At 43.1% G+C, this 17,000-nt stretch overlaps 1 protein-coding gene across 3 annotated transcripts in view; it reads left to right on the plus strand.

Moving 5' to 3' along the window:
- Window positions 1-17,000, plus strand: part of sash1a (SAM and SH3 domain containing 1a) — a gene marked incomplete at its 5' end in the record, with an annotated part of 145,736 nt that overhangs the window by 119,154 nt on the left and 9,582 nt on the right. For 2 of the 3 annotated variants that reach the window (XM_080514283.1, XM_080514284.1), the window contains 11 exons: window positions 1,687-1,727; window positions 2,181-2,270; window positions 2,359-2,471; window positions 4,214-4,312; window positions 8,605-8,740; window positions 8,890-9,311; window positions 11,828-11,902; window positions 12,047-12,190; window positions 13,476-13,608; window positions 15,515-15,684; window positions 15,986-16,195. In XM_080514283.1, the coding sequence (XP_080370409.1) occupies window positions 1,687-1,727; window positions 2,181-2,270; window positions 2,359-2,471; window positions 4,214-4,312; window positions 8,605-8,740; window positions 8,890-9,311; window positions 11,828-11,902; window positions 12,047-12,190; window positions 13,476-13,608; window positions 15,515-15,684; window positions 15,986-16,195 (1,633 nt within the window). Of the gene's footprint in view, window positions 1-1,686; window positions 1,728-2,180; window positions 2,271-2,358; window positions 2,472-4,213; window positions 4,313-8,604; window positions 8,741-8,889; window positions 9,867-11,827; window positions 11,903-12,046; window positions 12,191-13,475; window positions 13,609-15,514; window positions 15,685-15,985; window positions 16,196-17,000 lie in introns of all 3 variants that reach the window. The other variant, XM_080514282.1, reaches the window with a different exon arrangement.

The raw sequence follows: 17,000 nt of genomic DNA on the forward strand, positions 1-17,000 counted from the left end.
CAAAGATTTAAGGTTAAACCAATTAAGTTGCCTCGCCACATAATGCCTGGGCTGACACACTCTTCGGAAGATATCCAGTCTCTTTCAAAACGGATATGTGTGGGTGCATGCGCCCGTGCACTGCACATGAGGTTAATTTATAGAGCATAGACAAGGGGGGGGGGGGTGCCAAAGAAAAGCTTCTTTTGAGGGAGTTCTCTTAGCATTAGCTTTGGCCCTAGCCTATCTGGAAGGGGGATGAGCAGAGGGGCAAACCATACAGGCCTCCATTCAATTAGCATCTCATTATGTTGCCATGGCAGCCAGGCTTTAAGCCGTGTGAAGATTTCCCATTGCAGCGAGGGAGAGTGAGAGAAGGCTGACATGTTTGAACACACATATGTTCCCACATACGCGCACATACACAAAAACACGGGGCCTGGACACTTTCACATTGCTTCACTGGGAGAGGTGTGCGTGTGTGCGTGTGCGTGTGCGCGCACTGCTCAGCAGCTGTATGCACACACACATGATTGAATTCATAAAGGGCACATGAAAGTGGTCAAGTGACTGATAGCCATGCTTTTAGTGGAGAGATTAGTTTTAATAGGCCTCCAAGGGTCTCGAGTGAAAAGATTTGCATTTGTTATACCTGGACCCCCTCCGTATCTCTTCCCTTTTAACTAAATGAATAAAAAGATGTGCAGCAGTGCACAGCGACAACTGCTCGTTGTATCACCTCACATAACCAAGTGTGGTGACTTACCAAGTTATTTAGCTTCACTCGCTCAATTATTCAGCCGCAAATGTAGCTCGGTTTGATTTTTATTACATTTCCTGCCGTTGCTTTGAACACGAGGCTTTTAAAGCACCAGCACATTCGTTTTTGTTTTGCTTTCATAAAGAAAACCGAAATAGATTGGTTGATGTGGTTTGACTTCTCCCCCAATACATGGGCGAGTCAGCCAGCATCTAACTTGCTGCTGAATTAAGTGAACAATGGGGGGAGGCCACTCATACATGACTCTTTGATTGAAAGTTGACTGCAGTTCATGTTTTACAAGAGCCCTCTAAAATGATTTGTTTCTCTGCGTTAGCTCTGGTTATTTAGGATGGTTTCTACACATGTCGGGGAATTATTTTCCATAGAAATGTTCCATCTCCCTCTTAAGCTCTCGATTTCTCTTCTCTCTTCTCTCTCTTTCTCTCTCTCCTTCTTCCTCGTGACTGTCTATCCTGTGGAGGGAAGTGGAAACACAAACAGGCTGAGTCTGCCCTGTGGTTTCTCCTCCTCAAGTCCACACTTTCTCTTTAGTCTGCTCACTGCATTGCATGGTTGTCTGCCCTTTCCTTCATCTTGTTTTTATTTTTTTCCCTTTAGCTGTGTTTAAAAAACATGTTTTCTTTAAATCTCAACTATTTTCACTCAGGCAACTTGAGATGGCAAAACTGGGGTCGTTGTCTAGTTTTCCTCACTTCTCCTCTTTCCTCTCTACCTTTCCCCCCTCAAGCCTCAGGAGCCTAGTTCTCAGTCACTGAAGAGTCATCATTGACCCCAAGTGGTCAAACACCAAACTGCAGCAATCCCTGGAAATGTGCAATGAGTTGGTTCAAAGAAATTATTTTATATTAAGGTGTTAGATTTAAAGGAGTGTGTGCGTTATTGTCATTTTTTATTTTCCTCATTCGTGTTTTTTGTTTCTCCAGAATGCCTCTCCAGAAGTCCAGTTCTGAAGACGGGTCTGGAGGTAATTTTGGATGCATTTTCAGTTTTGTCTCCTACTGTCTGAATACAGTTTTCACAAATTTCCCAGATTAATATAAAAGACTGCGGAATATGAAATGACTGGATTTAATAAAGCAGAATAGAAAATGGATGGTTGTATTTATGTTACAATTATCCTGCCTGTTGAAATATAGCAATAATACAGTCTTCTGTTACTGAGGTAGATTTTTATGAGAGGGTACCAGGAATCTGACACAAACCACACATTTGCAACAGAAACATGTGTTTGCTTTGTTTAGCCATTTACCAAGCTGATAAAGGTTTCTGAAAATGAAGGATTCACAGTTAAACATACATGTGATCAAGCTAGGTAATAACATTCAAGGAGGCGATTCAGATTGTTTTCTTGCAGCCAGAATCGTTATAGTCTATGTGGTGTTTTTTGTTCCCTACAATGTTTCTCGTCTTCCCTTAGGCAAGTGGGACAGTAAAAAGAAGAATAAATCATTTTGGCAGAACTTTCGCAAATCTCAGCACAAACCTGTTGCACGACAAACATCCAAAGGTTTGTGTGGTCTTCCTTCTCACTTCATCAGGTTGCCGGATAATTGTTGTGTCATGTTTTGCATGTTTGTTCCCTTCAACCCACTCAGGAGAGGATATCGGCTACGTGGCGAGCGAGATCACCATGAGTGACGAAGAGCGGATCCAGCTGATGATGATGGTGAAGGAGAAGATGATCACCGTTGAAGAAGCTCTGGCTCGGGTAGGAGTCTCCTGCGGAGTTTCTCACAAGTTCTCCTCACTTTCCTCGACCTCCTCAAACAACTCGGGCTGTTGGTCCGTAACGTCCCTTCAAACCTCACAGACACTCACTTCCATCTGGGTTTGGTTGTAGACCTTTGCTCCTGTGCTCCATTTTCCTGGCTTACTAAAATGACTCACTCCTACTAACGTCAACAGTACTCATATTTTAACCCTGCATTGTCATCTTTATACACACGCACACACTCATACACACACAAGATCTAACCAGTCGGCGTGTCCAAAGGTTCAGGACTCTGGGAGTTTTAGGGTGTCAATTCTCGGGCGCGTGTGTGTGGGTGTGTTGATCAGCTTGCACAGCTGATGGTTGTAGTGACTCGGTAGCGCCATCTGTTGGCGGGATGCTGCGGTGCATTGTGGTCCTGTTCTCTCTTGGTGGTGGACGTGGTGGATATTGAGTCGGCTTTCGTTTTAATTATCTTGCATTTTGATTTGAATTTCCAATCAATTTCTTTTGATTGTTGGGTATCTTTCTTTCCCCTATTACTACTTTTCTTTCTTTTCTTTCTTTTCTTTCTTTGTTTCTTGGATCTTATCTCTTTTCTTTACATTAGACACAATTTAAGATGCCTTGCATATCAGTACTATCACTGTCCAGTAGTATGTGTCACCTGGGCTGTACTCCAAAAGGCAGATAATAGATAACTTTTTTTCTCCACACAGAATTTTAACTTTGTCATATTTGCCAGTAGATAATCTATTTGCCCTGTGGTTGTGTGATATTGTATTGAATTTATGTTTGCACAGTAGACTGTTGAATGTGCCCCCAGCCCCCCAGCCCCCCAGCCCCCCCGCCCCCCTCCAAAAATAAAAAAAAATGATGTAAAGCACAGTTTTAATTCATAGTCAGAAAGATCATACACTGAATCTAAAATGGATCTATTACATACATTTTTTTTTGTAATATTCTGGACTTCCATTAGTGTGGCTTCTGAAAATGTACCGTTCTAAATGCCTGACGTTACCTCTGTGATGATTCTTATTAATCGGGGTCATAGTATCCAAAGAGTCTTGTGATGAAAAGCAAATGGACTTACTTAAATTTTTGAAGACTTTTCTTTTTAAGGACACTTCGGCTCCGATCAAAGTAATCTGAACTGACGGGAGTCTTTCGTATAAGAGACAAAGCATCTTATAAAGTCATATCGCCTTTCTGGATCCCTTGCTCTCTTTTTACACAGCATTTTTCACAGCTGCCCAGATCATGCAGTATGGCATATTTGTAATTTCACATCAGCCTCACTGTCTTGCCAATTGCTGCTATGGTTTGGAGCACGTGACCCCATAAAGAACCTGTGATGTGAGATAAAGTTACCTACTTACAATCAAGCATTAAGGTCATCATTAGTCTGTAAATTAAATATTGAAACATGAATACAAGAAGGAAAACACCCTAAAGTGTAATAGATCTCCTTTAAAACCCAATGTATCTTTTCATCACGTGACAAAGGAACAATAAGAGAAACTCAGGATTTTTTCTGACTCCTTTAATGGTTGCTTACCTGATCACCAAACTCAGGCTGCTTCAGAAACTTCATTGACGTCACTGCATCACTGTGAATGAGCACCGCTGATGTATTTTGAATCCTCCTGTTGGCTCGTGGAGAAACCATAGCACGATAGGTGAGAGTGGGTGTCCCTGCCCTGTTCCTCTGCCTCTCTAAACTCTTCTTTTCCATGTAGCTGAAGGAGTATGAGCGCAGCAGACAGTCTTGCAGTACTGACTCTGCAGAGTGGACTGATGGATCTGCACCCAATCTAAACCAGTCCTCAAACTGCAACGTAAGTACACCCCTCCCCACCCCATTACCCCAACCTCCCCACCCTCTGCCCTTTCACTCTACCTCTCTTAACACTCTCACCTTTTCAGTTTAATGTTTTCAGCCACGGAGGATGTGATGGAATTTTGTGAGTCATGTTCTTTGTGGACGTGTGTGTGTGTGTGTGTGTGTGTGTGTGTGTGTGTGTGTGTGTGTGTGTGTGTGTGTGTGTGTGTGTGTGTGTGTGTGTGTGTGTGTGTGTGTGTGTGCGTGCGTGCGTGCGTGCGTGCGTGCGTGCGTGCGTGCGTGCGTGCGTGCGTGCGTGCGTGCGTGCGTGCGTTTAATCCAAATATAGTTTAGCTGAAGTAGTTTTGTTAGTGTGATGGTAAAATGGTTAATACAATTCTCCTGTAGATCTTTCATTAATATAAAGCAGAATTCTGATTGAAAACACTATTATATCCCATTACATAATTCAACTCAACTTCTACCTCACTTTCTTCTCTTTGTCTTTTTCTGTCTGCTCTCCATGCATTGGTCAAACTACAATATACCCACCTTTAAAAAAAGACATTGTCTCCACCCTGTTGTGTGCACTTTAATAACATTGCATCACTTCTGAAAATTGCTTACTCCGGTTTTCTAAGTCTGAAGTCATAAATTGGCAGTTGCAATGAGATATATACAATTTGATTGCAAGTGCTCTCCCATATTTTATTCAGCAGTTTAATCCTGTCCTGGGCATCTCATTTGAAATGTATTCCCAAAAAAGATACAACTCGCGGCTGCAGTGGCGGGGAAATGGTCTTTTAGAGATTCAGGTCAGATCTGTTTACATCAATCAGTTGTAAATATGTATGGAAAGCCAAGCGGGGTAGCAGACAAAATCCAGCCCAAATATTCTGCTGCATAAACATCTTTAAGGGGGTTGCGATGCTGAACGAATCTACATGTGACTGGTGCTTTGAGTTATGGAGCTGAAGCTCAGACAATCATGTCTTTTTGTCTGCCTTATATGATGACAATCCTCCAGTTCTCGCTGCTTGTTTGGGTATTTGTGGCTTATCTATTCGACAATATGTCTCCTTTTTGTGCAGATGCTGGAGGCACAACTGTCACAACAACATTTCATTAGTTTTGTGCTTTATGGCATCGTATATTTTGCTTTTAAGCAGTTCCATATGCTGACCCACTTTAAAACAGGAAGTGAGAATATGCAAATACAAAAAAATTCCAGGTTGAAATATATAAAACCCCACACATGTAAACTGTGGTATGTCTGCTCTCTGTTGACTCAACAGTGCAGTCTCAACTGCTTTTGCTTTTGATGCTCTTCCAGGAAATCAATCTAAAGTAGCTGTCCTATTGTTCGAGTAAATCAAAGGTTGATCATGTTGGAAATTGTGGGGGTGGAAAAAAGTTGAATTTTGGACAAAATGGGCATTTTGTGACACATGCACCTGACTTTTATACATGTATTCACTTGGCAATTTTTTTGGTGAAGACATTAATGTTTGCATTCATAAGAAAATCAGATCAGCGTGTCTGTCTTTCTCTAACTGAATCAGTAATTCTATGAATGAAGACTCATGCAAAATGGTTTCCTCACACTATCAAGACTCCCTATTAAAATATTCCTCTGGGTAATGATTGATGATTCTCATCAGTATGAAAAATAGGCCAATTATGTTGTTCCTAACCTGAGCCCTGGCTCTGCCTGCCGACTGGCTTTTTGTTGTGTGGGCTTGAATTGTGCATGAAAACGCAGATCAACTTATCAGGCTGTTAAACCTTGCGGTACCTCTCCGCCGCCAGCTGTTCAGTTCCTGCGGGAAGAAGATTGATCGATAGGGGATTTTGTAGACATGAGAGAGGATTGAGGAGCTGCAGCACTGAAGGATCATTGTGTGGAGGAACACACAGTTTGGTTCTGAAGGCAAGTGCTGCAGGCAGAGAGGAAACAAGGGAGACAGAGAGAGTTGAGATAAAGACATTGCGTTCGTCCCCACAGTTAGAAAAGGGGGAGTTCTGTATCCCCTCTTGCCCTAAGTTCCAAAATTGTCTACTTCAGGAAATATTTCTTCTCTGCTGGGGCCTCTTCTGCTGTCACGTCCTGCCCCTTCTCCTCTCTAAATGGAAATTGGGTCATTCACAAATTCATGTAGTTAACAGTTCCACTCCTCTGTGCGTGCCTGTACTATATATACAGACATTGATACATGTGTAGAGCTGACATGCTTGCAATGTATAATTCTTTGGGCTTTTTTTTTTATGCCCCCCCCCCCCCCCCCCCCCCCCCCCCGTTTTACCCCGCTGATCAGAGCCCACATTCCAGGGCTGGCCATTAGTGATTTGGGGGCCAAGGCAGGGTCAGAGGGGCTCAAATGCTGGGATTGTTCTCCATGCACAACACGCCTTTTCTCTTCTCCCTATGCGGCACGGCACATCCGAACAGCCCCTCATTCCTCCGGACTGAATTCACTAACAGACTGCGTCTCTATCTGGCAGCATGCACACAGGGGCAAGGATATTATTTTTGATCAATCATGCATGAAAATATGGTCAGGGCGCTGTGGACTCGTCAGTCCCACTCCTGCTAAGTGATGGGATTTTAACACAAGAAGTGATACCTTGGCTTTTTGAATGAGGTGGTAAGTTCTATGGCACATTGGTTATTTGAATGCCTTGTTTTGGTGATTGCTTTTTTCTGTTTTGGCACAGCTTTTCAGAAATGTTCTGGTTTGGAGTTTTTGTCTTTTTTTGTCTTTCTTTTTTTTTGTATCTGTGCATTAAGTTGTGGGACTGATTTTTAGAGTAATTGGAATAACAATTGTGGGATTGGAATTTTTGTGTCTACTTTGTTTTCAATGGCTGCCTTTCAGCCCGTCTTGATTCATGCCCTCATATATCCGGCCTTCTTTCTTCATGTGTCTCTTCTCCCCTGTTTATCTGGTCATTTGCATGGATGGAGCACCATGGGACTTTGTCAGAAATTATAAATCACTGCCATCTTTTATGGCTCCTGTCGAAGAAGAATTGAGTTTATTGCCACATTCAAAAGCATTTGTGATGAAAATTGTTATCCCCACCAATATGACAAAGGTTTTCACATTTTGCAGATATATGTACTAAATGAGTTAAGGTGAACTTTCCTGGAGCGCAGTTGTGTGTTTTATCCATGCAGGGAGATGAAGACCTCGAAGTTTGTTTGTGCATTTTAAAAAGTGTTTAAGGGGAAATGGGAAAACATGCATAATGACACATTTAGAGGGTTTGTTTGCTTTGTGAACTGGGCGACAACCTTTCAAGTTTTGATGCATGCCTGTTTGCAGAAATGAAAACGTCATCATGTTGCTTCGGCGGCTTGGTGCGGTTAATGTGGACTAGCAATTGTGGACACTGTTAAGAGTTTTGCTCAAACCAAACCACAGTTTGTTAACATCATTCCCAAAGTGTGTCAGCAGCCTCTGAGCCAAACCCCAGGTCTGATCTCATGATAGAGAAGCAGCATTTTATTGCTCCTAAAATGTAAATGTGGCAAGATAAAACATTTGATCAGACTGAGATTTGCTTACTGTTGGCCTGGTCTGTCTTGCTGTGTGTACGTGCTTCTGTTTGCTTGCATGCATGTCTGGGTTTATTTTTTCTACAGTATATTTCCCCGACCATGACATTGGCAGGGTATGACCAGAGAGCTGGTGTTGCTTGGGAAACCAGTGACAAACAAAAACAAATTAAGTTGTTTGAGATTCACAGTAATGACAGTGGTTTCTGCCAGGCATTCCTCTGCTTCAGCTCGTCGCCACAAATCAAGGTCACTGCAAGAAGGTTCATACAGTAGTTTAGGGTTTTTGGGTTACAAATGCAGCCGTTTGTGAGTCAGTGTCATTCCATTTCCTTTCGTGTCCGTGTGCAACATCAAATAGACCTTTTATTTGCAGGTTCATTTTGTCATTCACCACTGGAAGTTATTTCAGGTTTCAGTGCCGTCTGGTTCATTATTTCAATGTATTAAATGCTGTCTACTCTTGATTATGAACACCACACGAGGCCCATTTGTCTTCATTCATTCAACCCTTCATCTCTCACCTCACTAACTTTGTCAGCATCCTAAACAAAGCTGCCATCTGTCGCATTACAACTGAGTCCTTGCAATCACAAAGGGGATTGATCCAAGTATAATACAACTTTGTCTGCTTAAAAACAAATCTGTGCATATTTGCCTCCTATTGAGTTGTTGATGGTTTTTTTTCTTTTTCTTTAATGTCGTCACTGTATCTTATCACTGTTCTATCTTTCCCCCCCTCACACCAGTCTCGTGAACAGTCTGATGATGAGCAAACGGAAGATTCTGTGAAGTTCAAGCGGCTTCACAAATTGGTTAATTCGACACGTCGGGTCAGGAAAAAACTCATCAAGGTGGAAGAGGGAAAGAAACATGCCTCTGAAGGTTTGTCATTCTGTCTGACCCTCACGCAACCATGGATTTATTCCACAGCTAAATAACTTTATTGTTTATTGGCTATAGATCCAGTACAGATCCAGAGACTGAGCCGAATCTGAGATTCTCTTGACTAATTAGAGATTTTGTCTCTTCAGATTTTCTGAATCTTGAGGCACCTCCCACCTGTGAAGACAACACCGCCCTGTATACTGGGGTCCTAAAGAAGCCCCTTTTGCCCCAGGAGGCTTCTCTACCTTCCCTCCTCCACGATCAGCTCTCTCTGGATGGAGACACAGACAGTCTAACAACCTCCCCTTCATCCAGCAGCCTGGACACCTGGTCTGGACACAAACTGGTCAAAACCTTCAGCAAGTCTTCCAGCACCCACGGTCTCATCCGGCCCCCGAGGAGAACCCCGGCTGGCTCTAATGCCCTGGGCGGCTCCATCTCTGGCATTGCGGGCAGCGGCTCTTCCTTCTCAGAGCTGGATGGCTGTGGATTGGATGATGATGGGAAGCTGTCTCGCTCCACAACAGACGGCGAGATGAGGAAGGCCCTAAGCTCCATCTCCCACGGGGTAAGTAACAACGAGGCCCTCTATGCCTTTTACGGCCTCACCAAACCTCGCCCCAAAACCCACTCCCAGTCCCGCCTTCTGATCTCCCTGGATGACGGTCCACACAGTAGTCCGAAACATCAACCTGCCAACCGGCACCACGGCAGCTGGACTCACCGGAAACCCGACCCCAACTACGCGTACTCTACCAAGCACCTCCTGTACCAGCGCTCGCGCAATCCCAAGACCCCCATTTCTCCCCTGTCTGTCACCCCCTCCTCCCCGGTCCGCTGTGATGTAGCCAAGTCCAAAGTTTTTGGAAGTGGGGGAGGGAGCTGGGTGTTCCCCTCTCGCAGGTTGCGAGGTCGAACGGCAGTCAGTGAACTGAACATCACCTATGTGGTAGAACGGAGCCTGTACGGTCACCTCAACTGGGCTCAGCTGGTCCGACCAGTTACCCTCAGCCGCGCTGAGCGGCGCTGTTTGTTGGAAGAGGACCGCGAAGCGGACAGGAAGTGGGCGGCCAGTGTGGACCGCTGCACCAAGCGTGTGCTCTTGCGCATCCAGCAAAAGTCTGTGAGTTTAGACCGTGAGGTTGAACTCAGCCGGCCGCCTCGTGTGAGCAGGACTCGGTGTGCCTCAAAGTTGCAGAATAGCTCAGAGTTCATAGGAGGAGGTGCAGTAAGCATACACAAATACTACATTCAAAGGTCATATAGTGTGTGTAAAAACAGACAAATTAACACTCTTGATGCTTAAAACATCAAGAGCTGGAATGGCTATCCATCTCAGAGCAAACTGCCCCTGGAGGGATGCCATCTTTGATGACCTTTAAGTGAATGCCTTAGGCTCCTTTATTTCAGCTGAATATGAAATGATTATAAAATGTGTAATGCCCCGCTTGGGAGGTGAAGTTAGAGCAGAGGTTTTATAAGTGCCTTTTATAAATGTCGTATCCCTGAAGAATGTGTGCACCTCGCTCAGTCACACTGATCCCTGTGGGCAAAGTACATTCCTGGAGCTGCTCATCCTTGTAACTGAGCAGCACATTGCCTCGAAGACATATTCTGTCATGGCCTCATTAAGTCAGCTTCACTGACGGGACAAGCTTTATGCTCATCAACTTTCAAATCGATGTTATGAGGCTGAGAATAGCTGAAAAAATGAATAATATAAAGAACAGAAGGATAGATGTAACACTCACTCCTGATGCAGTGACTGTAAAATGCTAGTAAGATTTTTTTTTTTTTTCATTTCAACTAAAGTAGCCTGGTTGCCTTGTAAGTACCTTGTTTTCCATGTACATAGCCTGTGTATTAGCAGAGGTAGTGAGACATAGAGGGTGGTGATCTAGTGGAGCTATCCTGCAGCTTTGATGGTGTATCGGAATCCTATCGTGTTCTAGTGAAGTCACCGGAGGTCGCTCCCATCCAAAAACTCTGAATCCACTTTTTCTGTTGTTGCTTTTGCCTTCGTTTTGGCCCGTGTTTTTAATGCAGATGTGATTTTTCTTTTTCTTTTTTTCTTTTTCTTTTTGAGTTACTGTAGTTCTCTCCGAGAAACATTTTTGTCTGGGTGCATGTCCATCCCATCGAACATTGTCATCACATTCAAACTTCTTTTTCAACGTCTTTTCAAACTTTTTTTTTTGTTCTGAAAATCTGCTTTTCTGAGGAAGCTGTGAAGTGGACTGCAGCTTTGGACATGAAACATCCAAACTATTTTGTGTCGTGGTTATGTCACGTGAAGATCGTTCATCCAGGGTTTGTGTGAGTTTGGTGGAGAAGCTCAGCAGCAAGGAGGACGAGAAATTCCATCAAGTTCACCACTTAAACTGAGAGGGTTATTTAGCAGATGGTTTATGTCCGTGTCCGTGTCTACAAGTCTACATATTTGTTTGTGTGGAGTTTAAAGACATTTGAAAAAGTCCAGCTGTAAGAGTAACACAAACATGACACATTTTTTGGCTGCCATATAATAACCCCTTCCTGCCCTTATCTTGCCTCTTAAGCTGAAAAGGTTATAATCTGAACCTTTTGTGGTTGTAGCGAGAGTTACATGTCCGCATGTCTATTTTTGCAAACATTTCCCAGTTTTGTATTTGTCGTCTATAACGACAAGGTTAATGGCATTCAGCTGCAAAATGATAAATGTGTTTTCACTCATAATTGACGTCAGACCACATGAAAGGAGTTTTGAATACTTTCTTCAGAGTTTTAGTCATTTAACCTTCATAAGGAACTTATGGGGTTGACAGCATCAGTTAATTTCCTTCAAAACCAATGCTGAAACTTACACTTTAAAGCAATTCATATAAGACTTTGTTACATCATGTCTCTTGGCTGTCCGCCGTCCTGTATGACATCATACCCCCACATCTATACAAACCATACACCCATGCACATTAATCAAACAGCTGCCTGTGTCGTGCCAAGCATGAATCATTTTGAGTCGCCTCGGCGGGGTGTGGGTGGAGAGGTTGTGTAAAGTGACCTCCTGCACGTGACTCATTTGATTGTGTTTTGGCTTCCCCACAGAGAACTTGCAGCTTTGGAGGCTTTGACCTGTCCAATCGGTCTCTCCATGTGGTCAACACAGGCTCCGAGGCCAATGTAAGTGCTGCCAGCTTTTAAGAGTCCAGAGAGGCTGTGAAGGAACACAAGCGAAACTCTTTATTCACCCCGATTGTATCCCGAATGGTCCATTCTCTTATTGGTCTTGCTTTCTTTTTCCTCCTGCTTTTCCTTCTTCCCCAGAATAAAGACCAAGAGGCAATCTACAGAGAGGTGGTCAAGTCTCCCACCACATCCCGGATTTCACTTGGCAAGAAAGTCAAGTCGGTGAAGGAGACAATGAGGAAACGCATGTCGAAGAAATATAGCAACTCTCTGTCCGAGCAGGTAGACATAAACAAAGTCGCACTCACACATGAATGCATTTTCCGAACACTGTTTGGAGAAAATTCCCATCAGAATCAACATTTTGCAGCTTTGCCTTGTTTCTAACAAGTGAGGTAATCGGTAAAACCGGCCAAACCGTGGCTTTATTTAAAAAAAGAAGCAGGTAAAACAAATGCTTCACACATTGTGTATTTTATTCTTAAAACAAAGAGCCCAGCAGAAGTGTAAAGAAATAAAAGCTGCCCAAAATGTGCAAACATTTGAGAGGATGTTTTGCAGTGGAAGCCACACTTTGTGTCCACAGGCTGTGAGTGGGTGGGAGTGTTTGTGTTCGTTACAGAATAAACACGCAGCATTAAAACGCATTCAACATTCGGATTTTTGTCTCCGCTAGTCCCTCCCAAGGGTGTGAAGGGTGGAGTGTGTGCTTCATGTTGAGCTCATGGAGTGATGCAACTCTCCCCCAGGCCAGCTCCTAAGAAGTTTCAGTGTGAGAGTGTGTGAGGGCTGTCTCATTAGCGCTGGCCTCATTTTCTCTGGGCATCCAGTGGATTTTTACCAGTGGCCGGTCCAGCCTCACTTTTTGATGTGACTCTGTGGTATGTGTCATTATTGCACAGCTGAACAACTGTTCATCACAGTGGTCAAGAGTTTGACCCAGATATCCTCCTGTAAGTCGTGGTGGAAAGGATGAAAAGTGACATCAATTACCTCCTGCCTGTTAGTCATTTGATAGACCACAGTGCCACCTAGTGGATAATTCAAACATGCACAACCAATTGGAAAAATCATGTTGACTGACAAAACATACCACTGGGTACATGTGAGCAAAAATTACCTCTGCGTATCATGCAGACTGTCTAAACACCACAACAAACTCCATCAGTTTAAACATACTTTAAATTTAAAACTTCGCCCATAAGGAAAACTTGATCCCAGAGTGGACAGTTTGCACTCGTGAGGCGACATGAACAACATCATCATGCCTAGACAGAAAGCACTAATCACACACTTCAGTTCCACTTTGATCCAAAAGTAGCCACTACTTACATTTATTTTAAATATTAAGGACTGAACGTACACATCGACTTTCACATCAGTAAAAGTGAAAAAAAGCATTGACCACTCGGTTTTTTTCTTATCGTCTCTTGTGATATGTCTGTTCATTGTTTCATCGTTGACTCCCATGTCGAACGCTGGATTCCTTTCAACACTTCTTTGTGTTTTTCCTCTTGTCCTCCTTCATTACCCATCTGCTTCTCCCCCTCCATTTCCCATCTTCCAGTCCAGCCCAGATGGAGCCCCTGGTTCCCCGCAGTCCCCTTTGCCTGACACCGGCTCTCTGGAGAAACCGAAGCTGAAGGCCGGAGGCTCCGTGGAAAGTCTGCGCAGTTCACTCAGCGGACAGAGTTCAATGAGTAAGACAGTTTGTTGACAAGAGACAATGTTCATGGAAGTATTTTACATTACAATGTTTCTTTTCTTTTCTTTTTTCTTCTTTTCAACTGAATCAGCTTCATTCATCACTTTGTTATGAGGAAAGACGACACTAGATGGTGCTTGTGTCTCTTTCTGGTTTTCCTGTTTTCAGCATTGAGTTGTCCCAACAGTTTTTTGGGGTTTTTTTTGTGGAGTCATCCACCCAGCTGACTCGAGCGCTCAGCCAGCTCGTGACCGTGTTTTGATCTCCCAGGTCATTTCATCTAATTACATTGTTTGGTTTCTTCAACCCCGTGTTTCTGTCACATCCTTGTGCTTAAGATACACAGCACCATTTTAAGTTCAAGTCTGCGAAATCCAAAGACCTGGCGGAGTGTCAGCGATTCAGAGCCACAATGAAGTGCACACACACACACACACACACACACACACACACACTCAGGAAAACATACGGTAATAATTAGGAAGGAAGTCTTTGCTCTTCACTTCCCACATGTCTGCTTGATGGCAACGGAGGAAAAGAGGCAGCTTCTCCAGAATTTGTTAAAAAAAACAAAAAAAAAACATTGTTCCAGTTTTTATTCACCGCAGATGCAAAAAATAAAGACAAAATTAGGAGCTTAAGAAAATGTGATAAGTATAGTCTTGAGAGTGTGTGCCGCTGACTAGAGATCTGTCTTTCCAAAGCTGCTCAGTCGATCATATCATTGCACAAAAAGGATATTTTGAAGAAAAATGTGATGATCTATTAAGAAAGCTTTAAACTGTGGAAAGTGGGAGGAGCAGAACAATCTGTCATGAATAAAAAGCGGGTTTCCCTGACAGTCAAGTTTAGGGCTATTGAGCTTCTTTCACCATTCCAGACTGTACCTCCATGATTGATGAGCTTTAATCGCCAACGGATACACCAACATAACGTCAAATCACTTTGAATCTGCCACGATGCATAAAGCCTGATTCATCCTGTTATAAAACAAAGACTTGGAGAAGAATCGGGGGGCCAGATGGTCAGAAGCTCCACCACAAACAGCATGAACTCATGCGGTAATCATGTAGAACGTAGAGATGATGCTCATAGAACTGAACAAGCTATGTTTTATCTGCTCAAAAACACATCCATGACAAATAAGTTAAATCCATGTAGCATCAACCTTTATACCAAATTTTGGACTCTGTATTTGTCACTTTATGCCGCACACACAAATGATATAAGAGACTTCCCAGATTTGGAGAATTATAGTTTCAATCACAAGCCTAAAATAGCCCAATTTTAACTGGCTAAGCGTTTTGCTAATTGTTGGCCTCTGCTTCAGCTTTCCAGCTCATGTTATATTCATGTCCTTGAAGATTATCCCAATAATTAACTTGTGTAATTAACTGAATGGGTTTCAGCTAAAGTGTTTAGTTTTAAGCATGGAGGTTGCTTTTTTCAATCACCTACCAGTAATTTTGCATCACATTCGTTTTTCCTCTTCAAGACACTTAAAGGTTTTTGGTTCAGCATTCACTCATTAAAAATAATCCCCTATTAGATAATATTAAAATGTCACAAGACTGCCATATATGGATCTTTTTTCATATCTCGCAACATAAACTCGTGACCAATGGTAGGTAAAGTGGGTTATGTTTTAATGGTTGCCTGTAATCTGGAGTGTCTTAGTGACTTAAAAATATAGGGAAGGAGGTGTACATTTATCCTCATAAGCAGAAAAATTGACCAGAATAAGAATTTGATTGAGCGTCTCAAACTTGTAGGGAAAAAAAAAACGTTTTATAGACTTTGAAAACATAATTTTCATGTTTAGCCTGTCATGTTTTTCTGGGAAAGGTGTCCTTTACAGTCACAGGGAGCTGAAGCATGAATGTTTGTGTGTTTGTGTACAGGTGGTCAGACAGTGAGCACCACCGACTCGTCGGCCAGTAACAGAGAGAGCGTGAAGTCGGAGGACGGCGACGACGAAGAGCTGCCGTATCGAGGGCCGTTCTGTGGCCGCGCCAGAGTCCACACAGACTTCACCCCCAGCCCCTATGACACAGACTCCCTCAAACTAAAGGTTCAAGCACTTTGTTGTCCTTTTTGCAAACAATCAAAGTCACACCACCATATAATTCAAGGGGGAAAAAAATCTTTCGCCCTGTGATTTATTTACAGTGCAACTCTGCAGAAAGGACTGTACTTCATACTGATATTTACAACAAAAACCTGCACAGTCAGTGTACTTGCATCCATAAGCACAAGGTCCCGCGTTGAACAAAAACCTACTGAAAAAGTTGTCACATATTTGAAGTTGCTTATTTCACTGGAACCCTTCAGTTCAACTCATCTTTTGTCTTCCCTTTTGCATGATTCTGCAGCGTGGAGATGTGATCGACATCATCAGTAAGCCTCCCATGGGAACATGGATGGGCCTGCTGAACAACAAAGTTGGCACCTTCAAGTTCATATATGTGGACGTGCTGAGCGAGGAAGAGGAGAAGCCCAAAAGACCCGTGAGGAGGAGGAGAAAGGGCCGGCCGCCCAAACCTACGTCAGTGGAGGACCTGCTGGAACGCATCAACCTCAAGGTGGAGAACTGAGCATGCCTTGTTTTCTGAAGCGCTGCCATATTTCGAGCGTCGTGCTGTGGATGACGTCCCCTGAGTGTCAGTGAAGTTCTCATCTGGCACCTCAGTCAGAAAAAAACTAGCCTTTTGAAGTCGGTAAAAACATGGCTTTAGCCAAATATCTCCAGCACATTTGTAGACGAGCAGAGATAAATATAGTTCCCAGCAAATACAGGCTGCACAGCTCAGGATGCCTGATTTGACCCGGACGCATAAACATTAACACCCACCTCGTGACAAACCACGGCCCAACAAATAACCTGCCTCTTTCATCAAAACCTACACATACTGTGAGTCTGATATCATCTCATCCCACTCGGGAAGTCAGCAGGTCTCACATGGCCAGATACAGACTTTGTGGGTTTTCCTTTTTATCCATTAATGTGGCTGATCTGTGAATTTATTTCAATCTTGCCCACTTAAGCAGAAACGGTACCGGTGGGTCTGCAGTTTTCATTTATCCCATATTGTCCACTTTTATAATTAACATTTGTGATGAGTATACACATTTTTTTTTAATTACATTCTTTAGAGTCTTAAGCTTGAGTTTTCCTCTTATAGTATTTCACCTCTGTGTTTGTACTATATGATGTAATCTAAAAATGTGATGGTTTCTTATGAAAGCAGTTCATGTATCAAAATAGTTTTTGTGCATTCCACCTCCTCCTGCAGCGTCTCGGCCAGGTCGTCATTGTAAATGAGAAGCAGTTCTCAACTGACTTGCACAAGAAATAAATGCTGTCGAGCCGTCGTAAACCAAAATCAG

The sequence above is a fragment of the Blennius ocellaris genome (genome assembly GCF_963422515.1).
Source record: "Blennius ocellaris genome assembly, chromosome: 18".
NCBI classification, from domain to species: Eukaryota; Metazoa; Chordata; class Actinopteri; order Blenniiformes; family Blenniidae; genus Blennius; species Blennius ocellaris.